The sequence below is a fragment of the Xyrauchen texanus genome, chromosome 36 (assembly GCF_025860055.1).
Source record: "Xyrauchen texanus isolate HMW12.3.18 chromosome 36, RBS_HiC_50CHRs, whole genome shotgun sequence".
In the NCBI taxonomy this organism is placed as follows: Eukaryota; Metazoa; Chordata; class Actinopteri; order Cypriniformes; family Catostomidae; genus Xyrauchen; species Xyrauchen texanus.
In genome coordinates, this window is record NC_068311.1 from 8,811,950 (window position 1) to 8,839,876 (window position 27,927).

Below are 27,927 nucleotides of genomic sequence, written 5' to 3' on the forward strand. Positions count from 1 at the left end.
ATTTGGGGTGCCACGTAATCTCTACACATGCCACCATAGCTGCCATCTAACCCTATCTAACATTAACCATACCAATGACATGAAACTTAAACTAAACCTTAGAAACAGCGAATGAGAATATCGCGAGAGTTTGGCTGACGGGGTGTACCTTCATGATAGCAGCGCGACACCGGCTAGCGTGATAGCCCGATGCTATTAGCTTCGTTTAATTAAAAATGTTTTAGTGAAGCTGTTGTCGTTGTTGTACCAACAAACGCTAAATACAACTATACTGTTAAGAAAGTTAGTGTATATGTATATATAAACAAACAAGCCAAATTCTACCAAGAATAACAGCGTTTCAAGGTAGGGAACGCATTAGCGAGCTAACATTGTGTACCCTTTTGTTTGTCTTATTAGTTTATAATTTGTATTTGGGAACCAGTTATTACGAGTGAATGAGAGATGTATCTGTAATGCGTGTTTTTATGTTATGTTAAAACGCTGGATTGTTTGGTGGTAATGTAGCAGCTAATGACTATAGCAGACGGCGAGTGTGTGGAGTTGCAGGTGTTTAGGACTTATCGACATATCTTTATAGTTTATATACCTATTACTGGCTATATTACCGGCTGTATATTTATAGCATGTAGGTTCAAGTAAAGTCAAGAAACACTTGGAAAGGTAGTGTGTATGGCAGTTTAGATGCCAGTTTTGGCCTGTTTGTAACCTAACACAGTTCCTTTGGTACGACAGTGCAAGAGAAACGTCAGTTAGGCTAATATATGATTTTATGTATTAAAGTGTCACATTTGCAAATGACTGGTTATGTTTTTTAAGCATACTCCAGTCAGTATGGAAGAGCAAGTAAGCAATAACATAGAGGTGACTGTCAAAACCCTGGACTCTCAGAGCAGGAGTTACAAAGTGCAATCACAGGTGAGCTGGATTTTTCATAATGAACATTTTGACTTTCATTTGTCCTTTATGATTTACCCTCCTGTCGTTATTCCATCTCAAAACATATTAAGCTGCTTGCTGAGTGTTTACTAAAATTACAGCTTCTTGTTTCACTTTAGATGACGGTGAAAGAGTTCAAGGATCATATATCACCCTCAGTTGGAATTCCTGTTGACAAACAAAGACTTATTTACCAAGGCAGAGTGCTTCAAGATGAGAAAACCCTAACAGAGTACAGTGAGTTGATTTGCATAAAAACAGCTTTTTTTTATCAAATCTGATTTGCATGGGATGAGGGAACTTTTGAAGAAAATTATTGAATATTTTTGGTGTTGTCATCATGATGAAGAGAACATTTAATTAATTTCCAGAGCAAAAACAGGTTTCTGTGGTGTCTCAAGTGGAGCGTAACACTTAATGTGATAGTTTGCCCAGAAAATAAAAATGCTGTCATTGTTTACTCATTCTCATCCTCATGCTGTTCCAAACCCATATGATTTTCATTGCTTGTTTTGATATTTTTTTAATAATAATAATAAAAATGGCATTGACAGGGAATAGTAACTTATGTGTAATTCTACTCAACATCACCTTTTTGTGTTCCAGAGAATTAAGGAACGCCTCCAGATTTTGGAATAACATAACATTCAGCATTAGCATGTGTGTGTATATATATATATATATATATATCTGACCAAAATAACTTCTGATTTTCTTAGGTACAACTCAGAATGTGCTTAGTATTATTTACCCCTTTTTGACATTGCAGTCTTGTTATTTCTCTAAACTGTCCCTGCCATCTTTTGTTTTATACAGATGTGGATGGAAAAGTCATTCACCTGGTGGAGCGAGCCCCACCGCAGTCTACCCAGCAGGGCTCCGGCTCGGGTGGCATTCCAGGGTCCTCTGGTGGGACACAGGGAGGAAATCAGAACCCAAACGCTAGCAGCAACTCTCAGGGGATCCCTCTCGGACCTACACATGATCGCAATGGCAACAGCTATGTTATGTTGGGTACTTTTAATCTTCCGGTTAACATAATGGACCCTCAGCAAATTCAGGTAGAGATTTTGGGATATAAATGGGTGGCTTAATGTGAATGGACAATTGTAGATTCAATGTGGTAACTTGTTTTTAATTCATGTGTTGTCTTTCCTCAGATGTCCATTCAGCAGATGATGACAGGTCTAGGAGAGAGTGCTAGGAATCCTCGAGCTAGTACAAGTAACGGGGTGAGTTCCAGTGTGATTTTGAAGTGTGCTCTTCAGTAGCTGAGACTTGTTCGTCATGCATTCTCATTTTTTTATGGCAGTTGCTTGGTTAGCACAGGGTTGCCCGGAACTGTTAAAAAATGTCAACCTTTGTCGTGGAAAATCATGATGAATCTCTCTAAGTTGTAAGAAAACTCTCGGAGTCTTGAGTTCCAGATGCCAAAGTTGTAGTTTATTGAACACCAACAAACATGGGACCGGTCAGCTGTCCGTTCTGACATTATCCTCCTAAGTTCTCAGTTATATACCTTTTGTTATCTTTTACCCACTATCTCTGACCAATGGGATTATTGCCCTTGTCTCTTTCCCTCGCCACCAATATGTTTTGTCTCCTTCATTAATTAAATATTGGTGGAAAATCCCCCATCTATCTATTTTTAAAAAACATACATCAGCTGGTAACTTCACATATTTTGGACATATGTCATAGTTCATGGAAACCCTTACAATGAGGCGGCCTTGTTTGTTTCGCGGCCTTGTTTGTTCCTTCACATTATCATTTGATTAATGAAAGAAAATGCAAGCTCCAAAGATATTTAACTCATCAAGACAAAACACCATGGCAAAAACACATCATATAAGAGATATCGTCAAGGATATATGTTAAAATACTGCTGATTAACAGAAAAAGCAAAACACCAGCTGCAAGGATATCATACATTTAGCTTATTAAAACAAGACACCATTCATATAATAACTGATTAAAAGTATAAGAGATATCGTCAAGGATATATATTAGAATACTGCTGACCAACAGAAACACCTTTTGTCTTTGAAGAAATACATATTTTGTTTTTGAAGAAATACACCTGTTTTTCAAGGTTGTATACCATTCTTTGTGTTCTCTGCAGCATCAACACTTTTAGTAACCTCATATGCTCTCTCCTGGGTCACACAAAGGCCTGGAAACTCATATAAGTATTTTGATATATAAAAACATACTAAAATATTGAATGATATATAAAAACTTACTAGAATATTGAAAAATATACTATACCTTGAGTAAGTCTCTTTGGATTATTAAAAAAATGCATAAATGTCTTCCAAATGCATAAATGTAAAGGATGCAACCTGCCATCAGCAAAATGACAATAATATTTAATAAATATTTTATTATTACAAGTGAAACAAATGTTCTGCTAAGTAATTTAGTTTATTAGCCTAAACGTAGGCTAAAACTTGGCACATAAATATAGAAAGTGCGGTCACAGGTAGTGGTAGATCTATATTTTGCAGATTTGTTTTTAAAATTATCAGCATCAGCCGATAGATTTTCTCGCTTGGGTATTAGTTTCTTAAGCCGCGAGTGTTTTGAGAATCGCTTGCATGTGAAGGAGCAGTCTGAGATGTGTCAGTCACAGTTTTTGATTGGTTTTAGTGCCATCGTGTTGTCACATTAATAGACTGGTGTGCAAAACAGTCTAATTTAAACAGTCCAGCATATCATATCCGCAACAAACACATATGAGCTCATGATGTTTAAAGTGCTCAGTGTTTCTCTCTCTCACTCAACAGTTCCCTGTAAAGCTGCAACTAATGATTACTTTGATAATCGGTTAATCTAACGATTATTAGAAGTAGGGATGCACCGATAGCACTTTTTCTCTTCCGATACCGGAAATGTCAGTATCGCCCGATCCCAATCCAATAACGGTGTTTTTGTATTTTGCGTAATCAGTTTAGAATATCAGTTTACATTATTGTGTGGAACTAAGTGGGTGTGCTCTTTAATATGTAAAGAAACACAAACCTCTATCTACATATTTAAATATTAATGTGTAGCTTATTAAGAACAACTTTATTGTTAACTAGTATACTGGATAATGTTGCAGCAAAATTAACTAATTCCAGTATAAGTCATCAGTAGAAAAGAAGCCATTTATTATAAGATATCAGTTCTCTTTTCATTCACACGGTTATTTTTTGGAACCCATTCAACTTAAATATTGTTATAATTTGTAAACAAATGATGATGATAATAATAATATAATATAATAGTAATATATAGTAATATATCTCAATTGTGCACCTTTAACTTTAAAAACCTCATGCCTTATATTTGAAATTTTGAACTCTCCAGGAAGTATCACAGTAATTTAATTAGCTTCTTATTCAAATTCTGGTAAAATGCTTCACCAGTGCCATTCTAAATGCATATTAAAAGTGAACCGAACTATTGAGCATCTACATCTGAGATATTGCACAAATAGCTGCGAGTGCTAGCAGTTTGAGTGCTTATGTGTGTGTCAACATAGTAGCGCCATTCACTAACACGTTGGTGCTGCATGTGCATACTGGATTTTTACTTATTAAACACAGCTTTTTATGATTCACAGAGCTATCACACGTCTTCAAGTGGCATTGAATAAAATGCAAGGAATTCATATGAACCACTTTAATGTCTTTTATCTAATTTTGGGAGCTTGACAGTAACGAACATGACTAAACACGCAGTATCGGATTTGGATCGGGCTCGTTGGACCGATACCCAATCCGTCTAAAACTTCAGTACCGATACCTGGTGCATACCTAAGTAGAAATATTATTTGGCGATTATTGCAATGATTAATCATTAGCTCTTAACCAATTATTCAGCTGGTGCCCTGACATAAAAAGTTGTATTAAATGTACTTACTAACATTAAAGAGGGCAAACCCATCTTTTAAAAATACCTCTAAATGACATTTACTGAATTAAGGGTAAAATAATACTTTTTATTAAGTTTAATTCAGTAAAGAAATTCACTGCAAAAAATTATATTGTTATCAAGTGTTTTTTGTCTCGTTTTCCATTTAAAATAGTCTAAAAATCCTTAAAACAAGATACATTTACTTTAGAAGCAACATATAAAACATTTAGACTTGCTTTAAGAGAATGTAGCTTAAATATCATTGTATTTTGTATATAAGTGTATTTTTTCACTTGGTTATTCTTCTGTGAGTGCAGTAAAGACAAAATATACTCCTATTCAAGATCTATTCTCTAAAAGCAACTCTAAATATCTTATATGCTGCTGCTCAGGCGAATGCATTTTATTTTTAAAGGATTTTTTGACATTTTAAAATATTTTTAATATTATATTCAGCATTCTCAGATAATAAGAATGCAGTATAGCTGCTAAAGAAAATGTATGTTGTTTTAAAGGAGATTTATATATTTATATTGGTAAACAAGCCAAAACAGTGTGTAACGGGGCTAAGACTACCTCTCTCACCTTTCTGTTCACTTCAATCCAGCTTAAACTCACAAAAAAAAAACCTCTCTCATAATAATAACGCTGTGTACTGTCAGTTATCTTCACTGTAAGAAACACACAGTGACACATATATTATGAGTCAATAAGTCAAGAGCCATCATGTCTTAATCTAGCTGCATTAAGTGCTCGTGCTCGAGGCATGAGTGTGCCTAAGCTGAGTGCCGTTTCAGTCTCCCCCTTAGATCGGGACACTTCGCACAACTCATAGAAGAGATGCTGAGCAAAGTTAAAATTTTGTGTTAAAGTTTGAGTAAATATAATGTTAAATAAAAGTTAATACATTTTTTAGGCAATTTACATGTAATTTAGTATTATATAAAATTCTGTGATACACTACACCCTACACAATGGCATCAGCCATTTAAAAAATATCCCATATCAGTTGACATCTAGTCACAGTTGTGCATTTGTTGCAATTCACAGTTGTTTCAAACGTGGCACGTCCAATCAGAATTTAAAACCAGAACAATACATTTTATGTTGTTTTTTTATTCACTGTTGCTTTCTTGCAGAGCAATGGATCTGTGAATGTTCAAATAGATTTGGACCAGTCATTGCAGAGTGAGCCTAGACTTCGGCTGCTTTTGGCTGAGAACTTGCTGAGGGACACCAGTGCTTTGATCCAAATACTTGAGGTACCTTGCATTGCTAATTACATACTATGGTTTCAAGAAGAAATAAATATGCATTCACATTTGTTATTTGATTATTGATTTTCTCCATCTTTTTCATTGTTCATCCCCTCTTCTCTGTCATCTTCTCTTACCTTACTCTTTCTCCTTTTATTCTCTCTTGAAATCATTGGCTCCTTTTCCCAGGAGGACTCTGCACCGCCACCCACCTCCTCCAGTTCCACTCCATCTCCTTCTGCACAGCCCATGGACACTTCCCCTCCTCCTCCCAGCACCCCACCATCCTCCTCTTCCTCCACACAGACTGAAGGTGCTCCACCCCCTACAGCAGGCCTCAGGTGAGATCAGTTTAGTCACAATGTAATTATTTGCTTAATGTGTGGTTTAAGGATGCACTTTTTTGGAGATTTATTTTTGCCAAACTGATTACTGACCATATTTAATCTGTTATTAAACATTTACTCACAAGCCTTAAATCAAACATTTGACCCAGCAGTCATGCAGAATTGGCTAACTAAATACTTGTAAAGGCTTTGTAGCCAAATACAGAATGTTTTTGTATCCTAATTATGCAATTACATAAAACTCTATTAAACTTTGACTACAACTGATCTTCTAATAGATCTAACAGACCTGTTATGGATGTGGTATTTAGGGAAGAATATCTAAATGAAAATCCTAATCATTCTTGATTAACATTTTGGAAGAGTCACAGCCTGGTGAATACATGTGACACAAATTAACTGCTCTTCCTCTTTTGCATATTATAGTATCTGTTTGTTTATAATGAATGAACAAACTCAAAATGAATGTACATTTTTAAGACATCTAATTCATTATTTGGTTAAGTGCATCATTTTTCATTTAAATCATCAGTATGCAATAAACATGTCCTCATTTAAATTACTGGTAAATTGCCAAAGGAAAAAGTGTTGGATTCTGTGTGTTGCACTTTCAATAGAATGACTAATAGATTGATACAGAAACGTAACCTTTTGTTTTTCAGTCTTTCAGTTCCACAATACCTGATTCCTTTTGTCTCAGTTTATTTTCCCCTCAGACTTTAAATTTGTATGAAATATAAAGATACTTTAAAACCAAACACCTACAACGTGAGCAGAAACCGAGGGAGTTCATTAAACCAGGAGACAGAGTTTCGGTAGTGAAGCAGTAGGCATGACTTCAATCTACCTAGACATTGTTGACATTTTATTGGTTAGGAAATGTGGTTTTCATCTCATTTAACCTCACTTAGTAAATTAACAACTTGCTCATACAAACTGCTGAGCTATATATATTATTCGATAAGTACCTGTTACCACTAGAAATAAAGTTAAAAGTTTGCTTTAAAGGTATGGTTCACCCAAAAAGGAAAATCCTGTCATGTACTCGCCCTCATGTTGTTCCAATTTTGTCAAGGGGCTGTTAGGCAGTATGTTAGTCTTAGTCACCAATCACTTTGTATAGAAAAAAGATGCAATGAAAGTGAATGGTGATTGAGGCTAAAATCTCCTTTTAGGTTTGGAACAATATGATGTGTTCCAGTTTCCTCTCTTTGAGAAACAAAGATTATTGTTCAGTTGACCATAATCATTATTATTGTCATCAGACATTGAGACTCTTAAGTCATGTGATCACTTCTGTTTTATCAAAACAGAAGTAATGCAAAGCATCCAAATACACGAGTCACCCTTTTCTCAGTTTCATGTACAGGTAATCAGCACAGAAACATAAAATCATTTGTGGGTGTTTACCTAAATTAAGATGCCTTTGATAAGCCACTGAAAAGCAAAGCTTCCGCAACTCTTTTATCCTACTCACAAGTTAAAAGTCAAACAAACCAACATTCTCACCACCAATGACTTTCTTTTTTTGCATGCCAAACTACGCTTAACTAGGCATAACTAAAGGTTATCTTTAAGTGTAAACCATCCTGTTTGTTTGACTGCAGAGTTTGGCGTTTAATTAAGTAATTGCAATACAAATTACTGTAATGAAATTAACTATTCTTTACTACACTCGCACTTACTTGTGGTGGTTTATCATACACATTGTTACTGTTCCACACCTAATCAAACATCATGTCTGTATACAGTTTTGATTTCCTCCAATCTCATAAACTGCCCAAATACTTTAGAGGTACCCTGGCGATCCATGTTTTAAAACGGATGCTGAATTGATCAATTAATTGATGCTGTAATCCCATCAGTCACCCAAGCCCAGCTGAGTTGGTGGAGATGTTGACAGAGCTGAGGAGGGTGGAGGAGAGACTTCAGCCCTTCATTCAAAGAGCTCACCTCATTCTAGAGGCGGCCACAACTGCAGACTACAACAACAATGTAAACAGCTCACTCATTAGTTGTTGGGCTCTATTAAAGGAATAGTTCACCCAAAAATTAAAATTCTCTCATGATTGACTCGCCTTTTAAGACATCCCAGATGTGTGTCTTCGGTAGAATGGAAATGAAGATATTTGTAAGACCATTTCAGCTCTTTTTGTCTATACAATACTAGTGAATGGGTGCCATCAGGCTGCTGGCTATTTGATGGTCCAAAAGGCATATTTAGGCAGCATAAAAGTAATCCGCACGACTCCTGTCGATCATTTTATGTCTTCTGAAGCAAATCGTTAGGTTTGTATAAAAAATAATTCGTTTCAAAAATGCTTCCTGCTAGCAGTCGACACATCACGGAGCTGTCGCGTGACATAAGCGTGATAGCGTCACAAGTCATAAGTTCACTCCTTTTGGTCCCTCAAACAGTCAGCAGCCTCATGGCACCCATTCACTTGTATTGTATGGACATATAGAGCTGAAATGTACTTATAAGAATCTTCATTTCAGTTCTGCCAAAGAAGGAAAGACATGCACATCTTTCACAGAGAATTAAAAGTTTTGGGTGAACAAATCCTTTAACCTTATTGCTGTATGGGACAGAAGTACAGTCCATTTAGTATGTCAGTATTTTGTGTCCCTGGGTAATGAGCTGACAAAAAAAAAAGGAATAAATAACCAAAAATGTAAACATTCTAACTAAAATATTTGGCTGTAGATTTCCACGATTGACCAACTAAAATCAAGTATTCCAGATAGCAGTTTAATAAGGTCTTTTAATCTTTGTTCATATGTATATGGTGCATGAGAAGAGTTGTCATAATTATTATATTTTGATCTTATATTATAATATTGTACAATGCATCTGGAAAGTATTTACAGCGCTTCACTTTTTCCATATTTTATTATGTTACAGCCTTATTCCAAAATTGATTAAATTCATTATTTTCCTCAAAATTCTACAAACAATGCCCCATTATGACAACGTGAAAGAAGTTTGTTTGAAATCTTTGCAAATTTATTAAAAATAAAAAAAACGAAAAATTCACATGTACATAAGTATTCACAGCCTTTGCCATGACACTCAAAATTGAGCTCAGGTGCATCCTGTTTCCACTGATCATCCTTGAGATGTTTCTGCAACTTGATTGGAGTCCACCTGTGGTAAATTCAGTTGATTGGACATGATTTGGAAAGGCACACACCTGTCTATATAAGGTCCCACAGTTAACAGTGCATGTCAGAGCACAAACCAATCCATGAAGTCCAAGGAATTGTCTGTAGACCTCCGAGACAGGATTGTATCGAGGCACAGAACTGGGGAAGGGTACAGAAACATTTCTGCTGCATTGAAGGTCCCAATGAGCACAGTGGCCTCCATCATCTGTAAATGGAAGTTTGGAACCACCAGGACTGTTCCTAGAGCGGGACACCTGGCCAAACAGAGCGATCGGGGGAGAAGGGCCTTAGTCAGGGAGGTGACCAAGAACCCGATGGTCACTTTGACAGAGCTCCAGCATTTCTCTGTGGAGATAGGAGAACCTTTCAGAAGAACAACCATCTCTGCACCACTCCACCAATCAGGCCTGTATGGTAGAGTGGCCAGATGGAAGCCACTCCTCAGTAAAAGGCACATGACAGCCTGCCTGGAGTTTGCCAAAAGGCACCTGAAGGACTCTCAGACCATGAGAAACAAAATTCTCTGGTCTGATGAAACAAAGATTGAACTCTTTGGCCTGAATGGCAAGCCTCAATTTCTGGAGGGAACCAGTCACCGCTCATCACCTCGCCAATACCATTCCTACAGTGAAACATGGTGGTGGCAGCATCATGCTGTGGGGATGTTTTTCAGCGGTAGGAACTGGGAGACTCGTCAGGATCGAGGGAAAGATGAATGCAGCAATGTACAGAGACATCCTTGATGAAAACCTGCTGCAGAGCACTCTGGACCTCAGACTGGGGTGAAGGTTCATCTTCCAACAGGACAACGACCCTAAGCACACAGCCAAGATAACAAAGGAGTGGCTACGGGACAACTCTATGAATGTCCTTGAGTGGCCCAGCCAGAGCCCAGAATTGAACCCGATTGAACATCTATGGAGAGATCTGAAAATGGCTGTGCACCATCGCTCCCCATCCAATTTGATGGAGCTTGATAAGTCCTGCAAAGAAGAATGGGAGAAACTGCCCAAAAATAGGTGTGCCAAGCTTGTAGCATCATACACAAAAAGACTTGAGGCTGTAATTGGTGCAAAAGGTGCTTCAACAAAGTATTGAGCAAAGGCTGTGAATACTTATGTACATGTGATTTTCCTTTTTTCTTATTTTTTTTTATTTATAAATTTTCAAAGATTTCAACTTCTTTCACATTGTCATTATGGGGTATTGTTTGTAGAATTTTGAGGAAAATAATGAATGTATAAATTTTGGAATAAGGCTGTAACACAAAATGTGGAAAAAGTGAAGCGCTGTGAATAATTTCCGGATACACTGTATATTAAACAATATACATTATCTTATTTAATGGGCAAAATAGTTTTACAGTATCTTTTGATTTTAACAACAGACCCAAGAGAGGGATGAGGACCAACGCATTCTCAACGTGGTGGGTGAAGCTCTCCGTCTCCTAGGCAATGCCCTGGTTGCCCTGAGTGACTTGCGCTGTAACCTGTTGAGTTCCCCTCCACGACATCTGCACGTTATTCGGCCCATGTCGCACTACACCTCCTCTGTTCTGACCCCAGGGGGCGTTCATCACGTCCCCATGCAGGTGAGGATGTGATCTCTGTGACCCTGTTTACACCTGTTATTAAGATGTGTTTGTCGTCTTGAAATCGTGATCCAAACCCAAGTGTCAGAGTTAAATACAAGTGTTAATGAGGTGCAAAATTTTTGTTATAGGATCACAAAATACCACATACGAAGGAAGTCAAAAATGCATGCGACCACATAGTATTTGAGGTGTAAATTCTAATCTGTCCTGATGCTTCCCTGACAGCACCTCCCCTCCCCTCACCTGCCAATCAGCCACTGTGCTAAAACGGTTATGAGTGGCTTTAAAAGGATACAAACATCAGATCTGAAAATTTAAAGATGTGCTTGCATATACATGAGATCTTCACAGACCTTTCTTAGATTGTCTGGTATCGACATGCAGGGACACAGATGAGAAGCACACAAAACGAATTCTGCTCAAAATTTCATATTTTTTCTCTCATCCTTTCTTTGTCCCCTCGAAATACGAACACAAGTGGTCACATGAGATGCATTTATGGGACCAGGTGTAAACAGCGACATGTCTCACCTGATCACATGTGATTGGATCACCTGAGACGCACCTTAATACAAGGTGTAAATGGGGTCAGAGACTTGTGCATTACGAAACGTGCCGTGCATGACTCTGAAAGTGAAAGTTTCATGTTTTTTTCTTCACATTTTATTTAGAATGGTTTATAGAGGAGTGTGGAGGTGTTTTCAGTAGAAGTGATTTTCCAAAGTCTCAGGAAATGATGTTTATAATGGTAATTGGGTTTAAAAGCTTTTTGATTTGGTTGGTCAGTAGATACAACAAATAAAATAATTCATTTAAAACATTAAATTACAATTAATTCATATTTAATTTTACTAGAAATGTCAGTTTTGTTGAATTTTTTTTCTAGACTCAGAGTTTGTATATTTGCATTTCTCTAATGGCAGCAGTTTAAAGTGGTTTCTAAGTAAGCTCCGGGTGAGGTAAAAAAAAATGTATTATTATTTTTCTATCTTTTAATTGTTATTTTAAAATCTTGCCTTGAGTGAATGTACAGTATCTTTTTCAAAAGAAAAACATAGGTAGTTAAACTACTTTTTTTATGTGTTAGATTACTCGACTACAAAATTACTGAATGATGCCCATTCCAACATTTATCTTGTTTTTAGGTGAATCTTGGAACAACTATGAACATGTCAGCCAATGGCAGACCAGCAGCTGAGGGTCAACCTCAGTCTACTGGCCAGTCAGATCAGCAAGGGCAAGGACAGATGCCTTCCAGTCAGCATGCTTCAGCCAGTCAGCAGGGTGGACAGCCAGTGCCCAGAGTAATCCGGATCAGTCATCAAACCATGGAGCCTGTGGTAATGATGCAGATGAACATTGATGGTAGGTTTCATTAGTGTGTATTGGATGTTTAGTGCATTGTTTAATGGAAATTAATAGTGTTTAAATGTTTCAGACTCAGGAAACACTGCTCAGACTAATGGACAACAGAATGCTGCTGGCACTGAACAGCCTGGTAAATCCACAGATCATTTCATCTTAAAGGGATAGTTAACCCAAAAATAAAATTGTCATTTACTCACCTTTATGTTTTGCCAAACCCTATGTGACTTTCTTCCATGAAAAACATATTGAGATATTAGGCAGAATGTTAGTGAATAAGAGTAAATCTGAGCATATGTGTGTGTAAATGCATGCGTGTTTGCATGTTGCAGGTGCCCCCCCTACTGCCCAGATTCCTGGTTTACCTCCAGAATTCATGCAAGCCATTGTGCACCAAGCCACTCAGCAAGCCATGGCCATGGCAAATGCTGCCTCTACTGGCCAGCAGGCGCAACAGACCACCACACCTGCAGCAAATGCTGGCTCTGGCTCTACTCCTCCCCCTATGCCCCCATATCCCCCACAGGCTAGAGTGGTTTTCACCAGACCCTCATTTACACACAGGATGGCTAGTCCCACTTTTGCCACAAGAGGGGCCACTATCAACCTCAGAGCAGCTGTTCCACCTATGATGGGCCAACAGCCAGGACAGGTGAATGTAATTCTCATGGTATATCTAGAATTCAGAAGTGTAAATTCCAAACAGGGCAGGAAATTTGATGAGCTGTTTTGGACCAATATTTTTAAATGCATTTCACTGCATCAGAAAACGTTCCAATTAGTAATTTGTAATAATTTAAATGAATATGCACACTGAGAAGTGAAATACTTGGACGTCTAGAGATTAAAGTTGTAAAAATATATTTTCATGATATTGACAAGAATTAAAAGTGTCTTATTTTAGAAAGAGAATTCAAACACCTGCCCTTAACTCTTTCCCTGCCAAACACGGAATTTTCCGGGTTTCCGTGTTTTAGGTGTTATACGGTAAGGAAGACCCGTCCGCATGTTTTGAAAGAGTACACTCTTTGATCAAAGAAACAGACTGCGATCGTCTCAAACATGAAGAAAAGGAGTATTGAGAAGCTCAAAATATCAGACATAAACATGCCTTTTTATCAGCTTTTGTCTGAAATGTTGTTTTTGACAAAACCGACCTCTGTTCAAGTCGCAATAAAAAAAGAACAAATGAAGATAAAAAAAAAAACTTTTTTTTTGCCTAAAAGCAGAGGCTCAGATCTTTATTGTGATATATAGCATCTTCATATATTCATGGAAGAAAATATTCTGCGGGCCATTAAAGTTTAGCGAAAATCATCAAAAACGCTGGCGGTGGCTGGCAACTTTTTTTTAAAAACGCTGGCGGGGAAAGAGTTAATAATTTTCTACACGTTTGCCACCCCTTGCATGTTCATTAGTATACATTGCATTTTAAATCAATGTTGTTTACATAAAAGGAAAATAAAAAACAATTCAAATTGGTTTCTATATAAGCTCAAAGTTAAAGCAAATGTTTTTAATATTTGAATTTTTCTCTATTTTTAAATTAATTTTTCAGTCTTTTCAATCTATTTTTAATGGTTTAATGGAGTTTTTGTGAATGCTTGTTTTTATTTATTTTTTTATGATTTTGGCTATATGTGTATAATATTAATGTGAATAATGTTTAATAATTTATCATATTTACATCTATTTTGTATAATTCTGCTGATTATCCTCTAGAAGCAATGCAGAAAACATGAAGTGTGGAATCCGTATTCAGTCTAAAGCATTATTTAATATTTATTTATTGTTTATGAAACTGTTAAGCAAGTCATGCTGTGATACAGAGCAGAGTTATAATTGTGTGGCCCCATGCATTCATCTGAATCACAGCTGTGCTAATGTTCAGCACAGTAACAGGATTGCGAGTGTGATGTTCTATAAACAAAATAACACTTAATTTAGTTGATAGTTACTCATATTCTTGCTCAAGTTATATCGCTTAATTCTAAGTCCGGCTCAGATTCAGCACTTGAGCACCGTGTGTTAATTTGTACCATGCTTTATAAGGATTTTTTTGTTTCCCTTCAGCCTGGGCACATCCCTCCGACTGCTCTCAATCAGATGATCGGTGGTCTGGTTGGACAGCTTCTTACAGGGGCAGCTGGACAGATGGGTACATTTGCATAATACAAGAACTGTTCATTTCTGTCAAACTGATAACATTTCATGTGCTCCGAGTATTGATTGATAGCTGATGGCTACACACTCTTTGGGATGGAATGCTTGAAGGGCACATTTTTTTCTTAACTAAAACCATTTTCTGAATGCGAAGGAAAGTCTTAGCAAATCCATTCAAGTATAGTTTAATCTGTCTCACTCTTCTATCCTTAGCCGGTCAAACTTCCACATCTTCCCAGCATACATTCACCTTCTCCACATCCTCCTCCACAAGCACTCCATCCACCACCACCAGTAGCTCTGGACCCACACAATCTAATAGTACCAGCACTAGTACCAGCACCAGTACTCCCCAGTCTGGAACTGCACCTCCGCCCCCTCAGGGAACTCCTTTAGGGGGAAACCTGGAGCAATTGTTGGGGTCTCTTCTAGGTGGAGCTGTTGCTGCAGGCAGCCAGGGCCCTTCTGTAACAGTGACCATGCCTGGGGTCCCAACCTTCATCCAGGGAGTCACAGATTTCATGCAGGCAAACTGATTTCCTCTTTATAGACTTAATCAGTGAAGTCTTTTTTGTTTCAGCTTTTATTGATTGATTGGTCTCTTTTTGCCTGCCATTTTCTCATTGTTCTTGTAATGCATGCTGGTATATATAAGATATACATGATATGATATGCATCTCTGTCATCAGGCTTCCCAAACACTTTTCTCTCAGCCTCCCACTGGACAGCCTCCTGCCTCCACCCCCACTGCATTTGGGGTCACCCCAAATGCAGCGTCTGCTCCTGGGGCTGCTGCAGCCAGTGAGGGCCTGAACCCTGAGCTCTTCACTGGGATAGTGCAGGGTGTCCTTTCTACCATGATGGGCTCTCTAGGTACCCCTCAAAATGAAACCGAGAGTATCGCTCAGTTCATCCAGAGGCTCTCCCAGACTAGTAACATCTTCACTCCTGGCACTGGTGACGCTATGGGTGAGCTCCTTTTTTCTGCCTCTTTTTCTTCCTTTTATTTTCTTCTTGTTCCTTCTTTGTGGGGCTTGCTAAGACAAACTGCATTTTAAATGTTTCTCATACTTCTCTAACCTCCAAATGGATAGCATTATAGTAAAATAATGTTGTTCCAACTCGTATGAATATCTTTCTTCCATGGAACACAACAGGAAATATTAGGTGGGATGTTTAGGCCCTGATATACATTCAGAGAAGTTCTTATTCGTTGTTCGTTCAGGGTTCTGAAGTTCTAAACAGCCATTTACAATGGTATGCTGTTTGTGAACATTCAGACACCAGTCACCCTGCTGTGGGAGGCATTTAGAGGAGCATTTAAATATGAGGACACTACATGTAAAATATAAACTAATGTGACATTAAAATGTGTTATCAATGATTTTATGGCTCATTCTATGAGTGGAATTCATATGAGGTCGGTAAAAGAAGCTGTTTTAACCAACTCTATGAGGATTTAAAGCAGTGATTCTGTAACCGGTCCTGGAGGCCCCCCAGGACTGCACATTTTTCATGTTGCCCTTTTCTGACACACCCTATTTAACCCTCTGGGGTCGGCATGTACTGCTGGATTTTTTCGTCATTACAGCGGAAACAACATAAAATTCTCTGTCATTTACAGATAAGTGTAAGATATCATTAGAGACTATAAAGGGTCTACTTTTATTTGTGTACACTTACAATCACAACAAAACCTTGTGTTTTTGTAAAATAAAGAGTGAGCTGTCAGCAGTCTCTGGGTTTGCGAGCATAAATCTGAAATGCTTTTTCGGCTAAAGCAGGCATTTAAATTGTATGCTGTATGATATAAATATAATATGAATGTTTAGATTAGATTTTAACTAGTGTTTATGCTGCATCATTATCATCAACAAAGCTTGTGCTTGCAAATATGTGTTCAGGTTAAATTAGTAAAATGCACTTTAAATATGCCCATATTAGAAAATCAGCATATTATAATGATTATGTGATACTGAAGACTGCAGTAATGATGCTGAAAATTCAGCTTTGATCACAAATTGCATTTTACAATATATTCAAATAGAAAACTGTTCTTTTAAATTGTAAATATAGTTCACAATATCACTGATTTTACTGTATTTTGGATCAAATAAATGCAGTCTTGGTGAGCAGAAAAGAGTCTTCTTTTAAACGGTAGTGTAGGTCTAAAATTAAATAAAGTCTTTATGTAAAGGAAATGTATAGTCAGATTACTTTTAACTTAACTTGATTTTGATCATTAAGTCTCCTCACATTCATTCTCTTTCTGTCACATTCCTCATTGATAGGCCTAGGGGAGGGGTCTTTGTCTCCTCAGGTGTGAATTACAATCAGTATTCATGATAGTTCACGCCTCCTCGCATTTGACCTTTCTAACACTAAAAAAAGTTCTTACAAAAGTTAAATTACTATATTGTCTTGTATGAATGAGTGATCAGGATGGTTTTCACATAATTTTGTAGCAACAAATGTAGGCTACAAGATCCCGTTCTCAAAAGGCTTATGGACAAATGTTTAGTATGTGTGATATGGCCTTATTTCAATGACTTAAAAATTTTGTTTTTTCAAAAACCATGCATAAACGTTATTTTCTCAAAAATGCAAACATGTACTCACAGTGTTGCTCACATATTATTGTAGCCCAGTTTGTGCTGAATACAGTGTTATCAGACTTTAGCCATTAATGTGTTTTAAGCAGCTGAAAGAAGCACAAATGTCAAGGCATGTCAAAACTTCTCCAGGGTCCAAAACACCCTCAGACCCCAGAGGGTTAAAGGCACAGTTAACTTTAACACAGTTAACAGAAATCCCTTTCTCTAAACTTCTGACCCACTGGAATTGTGATAGTCAATTAAAAGGCAAACAATCTGTCTGTAAACAGTTGTTGGAAAAATAACTCATGTCATGCATAAAGTAGATGTCCTAAACGACTTGCCAAATCTATAGTTTGCTAATATTACATTTGTGGAGTGGTTAAAAATGTTGTTTAAATGCTTCAACCTAAGTGTATGTACACTTCTGACTTCAACTGTATATATTCAGTAGATAATGTTACATTTATATTGTTTACATTCTGAATTCATGACGCTAATGCGCTAACATGCTATACGCAGCCAAAACATGTGCTGATTAAACTCTGTTTTTGTAATTTATGATGGCACTGATAGTACTGCAAAGATAGGTTTATAAAATAGTGTTAATGTTCTGATTGAAGACAATGATGGAGGCATATCTTACTTTGGGAAGATGTTTGAATGCCTTTCGCAGCAGATGGTACATTAGTGAATGGGCACTTTGCGTAGATTTGATTCCTTTTATAGTCTAATTAAACAAAAACAAAATTGCATAAACATAAACATAGCAGTAGGTGGAGCTTCAGGTCACACCTACTGATGACGTGGACCAATAGCAGCAAGAAGGTGTTTAGCAACAGGTTAGAAGTTTTCCTAAAAGTATGCCCAGATTAGCTGTTATGAACCACCGAAACGAATGCAAAAACACCTTATTTTTGGCCAGATTTACTTTTAAATGATGTCATACCTGGTCATACTTCTATTTTGTATGAAGTATATCTGGGCCATTATGGACTGAGAAATTATACTTAACATCTACTTTTCCTTCCATGGAAGAAAAAATATCTTGTGGGTTTGGAACAACATGCGAGTGAGTAAATGATGACAGTTTTCATCTTTGGTTGAACTGACCCTTTAAGTATTGAGCTTTGGTGTGAAACTTGTCGCTTCACTTACATGTGGTTATGTGTGTTTAGGTTTCTTTGGTGATCTTCTGGCTCTGGTGTGTCAGAATTTCTCCATGGTGGATATGGTGTTTTTGCTCCACGGGCAGCACCAGCCACTTGGTCGTATCCAGCCCCAGCTTGCCCAGTTCTTCACTGAGCACTTCCTGCAAGGCCGTGAACCCACAGAGGCTAATATCACTGTAAGTCATACTTTAGCAGTATCAGGGTGCACTTGTAGGCAGGTGTATATCCCAATAAATGTTTGCAGGGTTTGATGGTTTTGCTTTCACAAAAAGGAAATGCAAACCAGGAAGTAACTGTAGTTGTCTGTTTGAAAGTGCTTTTGTTCAAAATATAGCCATATTTTGTTTTACCTTGTCTATTAGCAATCAACTAATATCACTCACACATATCTGTCTATATAAAATGTAATCGCTGTGACAGCATTCAGACAGTGTACACAACGTTTTTAATCATAATGTTTGCATGCACATTTGTGTGTTGTCTCTAGGCCAGCACAGAATCCATGCATAATTTTTGCCCTAACCACAGACCCTGAGCCAAATTAATAGGCTGCTTCCCTGCACACTTAGTTTTTGCTTTTGTCTATTTCTCTTTCTATTACTTGTTTTATGTCTTCTGGTTTCTCTTTCTGTTTTAACAGACAGCAGCCAATGATTTAATCGCTGAACTTGAGGAATACATCACAGAAAGTTTTGTAAGAACCATGATCCATTCCAAGATTAAAATGATTTCTGCTCTGCACACAGTGGGGAATGACGTATGTGACTCTTATGTTCATCTCATCTAGTCAACTGTCACAGTCCGTGATGGAGTGGATATCACCCAGACAAACCGGTTTTTTCTCAAACAGCAACTAACTGGCATCGCCACCCACATACTGCATTGCAGCGGTATGTCTAGACAATAGGCATCGTCAGATGAGATCAGTCTCCATGTAAATTCAGAAACCCAACACATTAAAAACATTTTAAATATCCACGTACAGTTTTGTATTTCCTTATCTATCTTTGCTTTGAAGTTATGTCTCAAGCCACTGTTGGAACTTTTTTGTGTAGAATACAGGGGGGAAAAAAACTATATTTTAGTTGCTCTATTTAGTATTAAGGAATAATTCATCCAAAAATTCTTCATGTTGTTTCAAACCCAGACCTGTGTGAATTATGTCTGTGGAACGCAAAAGAACTGAAAGCCTCAGTCACTATTCACTTTCATTTAATGGAAAAAGATGCAATGAAAGTGAATGGGGACTGATGATAATGTTTTTCCTCACATCTAGTGTTTGTATTCCACGGAAGAAAGTAAGTTATACTGGAGTACATTTTAGTTTTTTTTTAAAGATGAACATTATTATCTAATATTTTTTTGTTTACATTTCATCAGATCAAACTTTTGGACCTCGGCTCCTACAGCTGTGTAACCGAGCTCTCTGTGAGTGTCTTGCCCTCAACCTCTACTGTCTAAATGGAGAACAAAGTGCCCTTACTGCCGTCATCAACCACCGCATTGTTAGTACCCAAAACTGATGATTTCTGATTCCCCTTTCCTCTTTTTTAATTTTTTATTATGAAGCCTATGGTGAGGTCTCTGTAAATAAAGCATTTCCACGTTGGTGGAGGTTTGCATTTATAAAGCAAATTTGATAATCTAGGTTTTAAGAAAGGCTTTAGGCTAGATATATATGGTGTTTTGACTGTGCCTATACCTGAATCTGTAATTTCTCTTCTCCCAGAGAACGATGTCAGCAGAGGTTAATCCCAGTCTGGTGAACTGGTTAACCAGTATGATGACCATGAGGATGCAAGTTATACTGGAGCATATCCCGGTCACCGAGGAACAGATTACGCATTATGTCATCCACAGACAGGTTCGATTTTACTCACTCATACAGTACATTTACAGATAAGATACTGTCTTTAGAACAGTTTTGATCATTGTTCAGTATGTAATACATGTTTGCATAGTCAATGTAGTTTTGGTAAACAGGATACAAACTGTGTGTAGAAAACGCTTGAAAATTGTTCATTATTTAAATATTTTGATGTAGGTTCGAATCCTTCCTGCGACTTCTCCTAATCCCATTCCACCTCTCTCCCCTAAAATTTCCTGTTCCTCTGTCTCCAACACTATAAAAGTGACAGCCTGTAAATAAATATATACAAAAAATGTTAAATATAAAAAAAAAAAAACATTTTATTTTATGATTATTTTTAAGTAAAAAAAATTCTAAGTGAACATGAAATCAGAATTGACACTATTTACTTGTTTACAATTCAGAAATTCATGTTATTCCAAAGAAAAAAAAAAATTGTCCTTAATCTTTCAATAAATTGCTCCACCTCTGAAACTACTTTGCTTAGGTGAACTAAATCACTTGGGCTGTGTGGTCTATTACTTTGGGCTACTGTTTTTGTGTCACAAAGCAAAAACATAGTAACTACTGTATTTCAACTCTGAAACTAAGAAAGAATGGCTTTAATTGTTTAGACAAATGTGGATTTTAAAATACGCTCATTTTGTTTTCTCTGAATCTGAGCATAGTTGAGTCAAACCCGTCTGTCACAGGACAGATCAAAGTCTTAAGAGACACAATTTCAGTTATACATCTGTTGTGGCTGAATGTGGAGTGACTGTTTTTTGCTTTTGCAGTGCAGTGTTGATGGTAATGCACACTTTCTAAAATACATCAGTTTACTGAAACAAAAGGGTTGTGATTTACTGTTTCACTGCTATATCTGTCTGTCTTAAAGAGTCAAGAAGCAGCAGAGAGGCACACACAGGAACCTGAGCCTCGAAACGTGGAGGTAAATTAATATGAAAAATGGGTTTGAAGGGAATGGTTGTTAAGGTTAATGTATATTACATTAAGGTATAATTATATCATATCTATATCCTCTCCCATACATGGTTCAGATGGGGGACAGTCATTCTCCCACACCTGCTACTACAGCAGAGGAAGCTCTGGCCTCCTCCCATGAATCAGGAGCTGTGGGAGTTTCAGCTGGAGAAGGAGAGGGAGCTGTCGGAGGAGAGGAGACAGGGAGGGATGCTGAAGCTTGGGCAGCTGCATTGCCTCCTGTGAGTTTTCTTTCTATCTTTTCTGTGTTTAACCATTATTTGTTTTCCATGTTGGTGAATTTCACAAACATGTCTGGGTCATATTTCACCCCAAAATCAAAAATCAAATTTTTTCCCCTAAAAATCTAATTGTCTTTACCATACTGTTATACAATGATGTGTTAAAATCAGCAGAAATTAAAGACAGTAACAAATTCTAACATAATTTACGAAAGCTTTACAATAATAATAATAAAATTTAAATATATATAGAGTACTGTGCAAACGTTTTAGGCACTTGTGAGAAAGTCCAGTAAACATAAAAAAAAAAAAAAAAAAGCTAAATCAGTGTTCGGTGTGACAACCTTTGCATTTAAAACGGCACCAATTCTCCTAGGTACACCTGGACACAGTTTTTCTTGGTTGTTGGCAGATAGGATGTTCCAAGCTTCTTGGTGAATTCGTCACAGTTCTTCTATCTATTTAGGCTGTCTGAATTGCTTCTGTCGCTTTATGTAATCTCAGATTGACACAATGTTCAGTGGGGGGCTTTGTGGGGACCATGACATCTGTTGCAGGGCTCCCTGTTCTTCTAGCTCAGCAAAAAAGAAACGTCCCTTTTTCCTTTTCCCAAACTGTATTTTAAAGATAATTTTGTAAAAATCCAAATAACTTTACTGATCTTTGTTGTAAAGGGTTTAAACAATGTTTTCCATGCTTGTTCAATGAGCTATAAACAATTAATGAACATGCACCTGTGGAACGGTCATTAAGACACTAACAGCTTTCAGATGGTAGGCAATTAAGGTCACAGTTAGAAAAACTTAGGACACTAAAGAGACCTTTCTACTGACTCTGAAAAACACCAAAAGAAATATGCCCAAGGTCCCTGTTCATCTGTGTGAACGTGCCTTAGGCATGCTGCATGGAGGCATGAGCACTGCAGATGTGGCCAGGGCAATAAATTGCAGTCCGTACTATGAGATGCCTAAGACAGCACTACAGGGAGACAGGAAGGACAGCTGATCATCCTCGCAGTGGCAGACCATGTTTATCAACACCTGCACAGGATCGGTACATCTGAATATCACACCTGCCAGACAGGTATTGGATGGCAATAACAACTGCCCGAGTTACACCAGGAACGCACAATCCCTCCATCAGTGCTCAGACTGTCCTCAATCGGCTGGGACAGGCTGGACTGAGGGCTTGTAGCCCTGTTGTAAGGCAGGTCATTACCATACATCACCAGCAACAACGTCACCTATGGGCACAAACCCACCTTCACTGGACCAGACAGGTCTGGCAAATTGTGCTCCACACAGACTAGTCGCGGTTTTTTATCACCAGGGTTGATGGTCAGACTAGCATTTATCATCGAAGGAATGAGCTTTACACCAAGGCCTGTACTCTGGAGTGGGATCGATTTGGAGGTGGAGGGTCCATCATTGTCTGGGGCAGTGTTTCACCGCACCATCGGACTGAGCTTGTTGTCCTTGCAGACAATCTCAGTGCTGTGCGTTACAGGGAAGACATCCTCCTTCCTGCAGGCTCATCCTGACATGACCCTCCTGCATGACAATGCCACCAGCCATACTGCTCTTTCTGTGCGTGATTTCTTTGCAGGACATGAATGTCAGTGCTCTGCCATGGCCAGCGAAGGGCCCAGATCTCAACCCCATTGAGCACGTCTGGGACCTGTTGGATCGAAGGGTTAGGGCTAGGGCCATTCCCCCCAGAAATGTCTGGGAACTTGCAAGTGCCTTGGAGGAAGAGTGGGGTAACATCTCGCAGCAAGAACTGGCAAATCTGGTGCACTGCAGGAGGAGATGCACTGCAGTAATTAACACAGCTGGTGGCCACACTGGTAGCCACACCAGATACTGACTGTTACTTTTTATAATTACCTTTGGTCAGGGACACATTATTCAATTTCTATTAATCTGTGAAACTTGTTCAGTTTATGTCGGAATTTTTGAATCTTTGTTCATACAAATATTTACACATGTTAAGTTTGCTGAAAAAAAATGTAATATCCTCTCTCTTCCAACTGCTTTTATTTTAGAGCAAGTGTGCTATATGTGATTCGTCCAAAACTCCGTTAGTAATTCAAAAAGTTCACTTCAGAAATAGTATCATGGATTGTGCTGTTTCTATCAAGTCATTGGATAAACGTGTGTGTGTGTGTGTTAGAGAGAGAGACACGGAGCGTGTGTTCTCACCTGTTGCTACTCCCAAGCAGATATGCTGTCAGATTTGAAGGTCAGATTTCTCAGTGGAATATAGACGTCCAAGCGGGGGTATTTCTCCCTATTTCGTGGTAGCCACGCAAGAGTCGATCACTATAGAAACAGCGATGTCCTCCACCATTTTTAAACTGTGTGTATCCTATTTGGAAACTCGGTAAGCGATTTAAAAAAAAAAAGTAAAACAGTGTCCTAGCTTAAGTGATGGAGTGGTAATAGGAGCGATCACAGAGTGGTGTTCTATTTAAACAATGACTAACGGATACATTTTACATCACCAACTGGCTCATATTACACACAAAAATGATCTTTTGCCACCACTTGCTGGTTAACATATGTAATTTCAAAAATAAAGACCGTAACTCCTAACAGATCTGCACTGCTCTTACGCCTTAGTTTAGAATGGCATGAACACAAGCAGAGTGATATACACACACAGCAAAGCATCAGAGTGCTGATCCTGTCAGACCATCAGTGCTCATGGAACTTCTCTCGTCCAGATTTGATTCTAAACTAAGGCATAAGAGCAGTGCAGATCTGTTAGGTGAATCCGTTAGTCATTGTTTACATAAAACAGCTCTCTGTGAGTTTCCACATTGGATACATACTGTTTAAAATGGCGGAGGACATAGATGTTTCTATAGTGAATGACATTTGCGCACCGGCTACCCCGAACTAGAGGAATACCCCACTTGGACGTCTATATACCACTGAGAAAGCTGACCTTCAGAAAGCTGTAAGCATCTCTGATTGGGTGTGGCAACAGGTTGATCACACACTCTCCATCTATCTCTCTCTCTCTCTCTCAGACAAACACACATCCATTCGTCTATCCTTGTTTATCCAATGACTTGTTAGAAGCAGCACAAGCCGTGATACTATTTCTGAAGTGAACATTTTGAATTACTAATGGACGTTTGAATGCATCATTTGTTTTGAACCAGCAACGTCAGATTCTGGCCGCGTAATAAAGTAGTTCCATACACAAATTCGTTTTTATGACCGTACTCCGTTTTTCCTAATTTTTTTTAAATGTACTTGTTCATTGAACTGTTGTATACTTTCCAATTAACATTTTAATTGTTGGAAAAAAACTTCTAACTCTTAAACCTGTTATTGTTATTCCTTAGCCTACAGCTTATTCAAAAATAAATGCAAGTTTCCATGAGCTGGTCCCTCATATGCCAGGAATCTGACATTATGTATATTCATCCAGATCATGGGACCTGTAAGATTGAATGTTGTTTTGAGCATAGGCTTGATGAGCTATCTGTGCTTTATTGTTTGTAGGAGTGGGTTCCCATTATCAGACAAGATCAGATCAGTCAGAGGAAAATGAAGGCCCAACCTCCTCTCTCTGATGCATATCTGCACGGGATGCCAGCCAAGCGCAGGAAGGTAAACATTACATTATCCATTTCTTCAGAACACTTTAAAAGTAGCAAAGATACAACATAATTTTTTTAATATAAGCAATTACTCAAAAGAAAAATAGAAAAGAGGGCAGTTTGTGTTATCTTTTCCCAAATGCACATTCATTGATCAGAGAAAAACAATTTGAGTAAAGGCCTAATTCTAATTACAGTTAGTGGTAGACCAGTTGAGAGATTTTTTTTATTTTATTTTTTACCACAGTTTGCAATAGACTGGCGTGTCTTAAGGTAAATATTAGGTAAAACATTGCAAAAAAGAAGCCGCTTTTTCTAGAAACTCAGTCAGTCATTGTTTTGAGGAATGAATGCTATACATTGAAATTGCCATAAAACTGAAGATTTCATAAAAAGGTGTACACTAAGTCTTCAAAGACAAAGGACAGAAAGAGATGTGGCAGGCCAGATGTACAACTAAACAAGAGTATAAGTACATCAGAGTCTCTAGTTTGAGAAATAGACACCTCACATGTCCTCAGCTGACAGCTTCATTGAATTCTACCGGCTCAACACGTTTCATGTACAATAGTAAAGAGAAGACTCAGAGGTGCAGGCCTTATGGGAAGAATTGTTAAGAAAAAGCCAGTTTTGAAACCGAAAAAGAAAAGGCGGGCAAAGAAACACAGACATTGGACAACAGATAATTGGAAAAGAGTGTTTTGGATTTTAACCCCATTGAGCTTTTGTGGGCTCAGCTAGACTGTAAAGTGAGTGAGAAGTTCCTGACAAGACAGTCACATATATGGCAAGTGCTACAGGAAGTGTGGGGTGAAATGTCACCTGAGTATCTGGACAAACGGACAGCTAGAATGCCAAGGATCTGCAAAGCTGCCATTGCTGCATGTCGAGGGTTTTTTATGTGAACTCTGAAGTAGTTTACATTTTTTTTTTTCAAATTGTAATTTTTCACATTATTAATGCCCTGACTATACATTTTGATCAGTTGAATGCCAATTTGGCAAATAAAAGTACCAATTTCTTTCCATAAGAGCAAAATCTGTACATTATTATACATTATATATTTAATAAAAAGTTGTCTACTATTTGAAAAGAAATACTACATTTATTCATTAACCAAGCTGTTGGCACAGTTTGTAACTAACTGTCTTGTATTCATCGACCAAGCAGCTAACTGCCACTGCCGATGATCTCAAAATTGAACAATTTTACAGTTATGATTTCAAGGTCTGGAATTAATACATTCATAAAAAGTATTAAAACATTTATAGTTCTGCTTTGCTCTGTAATGTATAACCAAACAGAGATTTGTTCTTTACTAATCTTTACTTTTTTTCTCTGTTCAGTCATTAACCTGCTTGCCAGATTTGTATACCCTTGCTCTGCTTGCAAAGCACAATTACATTTTATCGTGTGTGTCTCACAGATGGTGAAGAGTGACGGGCCCAAACTGTCACTCTCAGAGGCAGTAAGCCAAGCCGTGAGGTCTGCAGGTGTAACACCCATCACAGCCCCAAATGCCCTGCAAGGAGAATTAGAAAGACCAGAGGTTCAGGATGCATACAGTCAACAGGTACTGTGTAATGAAACTGAATGGTAAAAAGTCAGTTTGTTTTATGCATTTATTATATATTTAAGCATCTTGATGAATATGATAATTTGACTGTATTAAGGGCAATTGTATAGAGACTAAAATAAACCATGCATGATTTCTTATGCATATAAGCAAAACAAAAACAACAAATCTAAACCTTTGAACTGAAATGGATTGGTGTCAACTATTTTGACACTTAAAACACTGTGTGAATTTGTGTTCAAAATGTATGAAAAAATGTTGCTGTTTTTTTTTTTTTTTTATAATTAACTTTGTTTGATATTGTTTTGTAATCCAATGACATTCGTACATTTAAGTGTAGCTTATGTGTCCCAATGCTGTGTATACATATCAAGAAAAGTGTTGTGCATGTCTGTGTCTGAGCTATCAAAATTTGTAACGGCAGTATAATAATAGCAATGTAACAACATTCAACAAAACTGATCGACAATATCTGCTTTTCTCTCAGATGAAAAATGACATCAAGAAACGAGTAAAGGATGACCCTGACTACAATTCTAGACGGTTTCCAAACACACATCAAGTCTTTACTCCAGATTCATAACTTTCCTACCGGCCATCTTACATGTTTCCACCTCAGCCCTATCCTTTGCGTGGGACTTGTTTTATTTCCTGGAATTTACACACGTCATCAGATGGCTTCTCTCCAGAAGGAAACCTTTCTATAAATGTTTTTATTAAAGGGTTCTGATAGTTGAGCCACATCTTTGTGTTGTTCAGTAGATTTATTTGTTCGGTGTGTGTGGATCATGTGTGACTGGATGTGGTGCTCTCATGCACACTAAACATCTGATCAGAGGGACATTGTTGCCAGCATGCTCTACCATAAATATTATCTGTTTTAATGAGTCAGTCCAGTCAGATACAGTATTGTAACTGAATCTAAAGAAATGTCAGATAAGAATGAAATGGACTGAACTAATAATGTTGAAAGCTATGAAGAATGATGCTGTTATTTAAAGTTCTATTGATTTATAACATTTTGCCTTGCCTTTCGCCTCTCCCATAGCTCTGCTAAGCCTTTTTTGCAATGTAATGTGGTACCATGAATGTAAAAAAAAAGAAAAATGCCTGTGATTAAACAACTTTGCACAAGTTTCAGTGCATATTGTGTTTTGTGAGGAAA

At 37.7% G+C, this 27,927-nt stretch overlaps 1 protein-coding gene across 1 annotated transcript; it reads left to right on the plus strand.

Annotated features, from left to right (window-relative positions):
• On the plus strand, positions 1 to 27,896 carry bag6 (BCL2 associated athanogene 6). The gene is made up of 25 exons (XM_052107454.1): positions 1 to 345; positions 820 to 918; positions 1,059 to 1,176; positions 1,756 to 2,000; positions 2,100 to 2,171; positions 5,979 to 6,101; positions 6,285 to 6,436; positions 8,308 to 8,437; positions 10,998 to 11,201; positions 12,350 to 12,569; positions 12,643 to 12,702; positions 12,902 to 13,221; positions 14,643 to 14,727; positions 14,946 to 15,259; positions 15,422 to 15,701; positions 18,505 to 18,674; positions 19,139 to 19,192; positions 19,286 to 19,388; positions 19,879 to 20,003; positions 20,228 to 20,362; positions 21,246 to 21,299; positions 21,409 to 21,573; positions 25,089 to 25,196; positions 26,613 to 26,759; positions 27,250 to 27,896. The coding sequence occupies exons 2-25, from the start codon at positions 835 to 837 to the stop codon at positions 27,343 to 27,345; spliced, it is 3,564 nt and encodes a 1,187-aa protein (XP_051963414.1). The 5' UTR covers positions 1 to 345; positions 820 to 834; the 3' UTR covers positions 27,346 to 27,896.
• Positions 27,897 to 27,927: the final 31 nt, after the last annotated feature.

Coding starts and splice junctions, on each gene's coding strand:
- bag6 (XM_052107454.1), top strand. CDS start 835: ATGGAAGAGCAAGTAAGCAATAACATAGAGGTGACTGTCAAAACCCTG. Junction 21,574..25,088: donor GGGCAGCTGCATTGCCTCCT/GTGAGTTTTCTT, acceptor TATTGTTTGTAG/GAGTGGGTTCCCATTATCAG. Junction 26,760..27,249: donor AGGATGCATACAGTCAACAG/GTACTGTGTAAT, acceptor CTTTTCTCTCAG/ATGAAAAATGACATCAAGAA.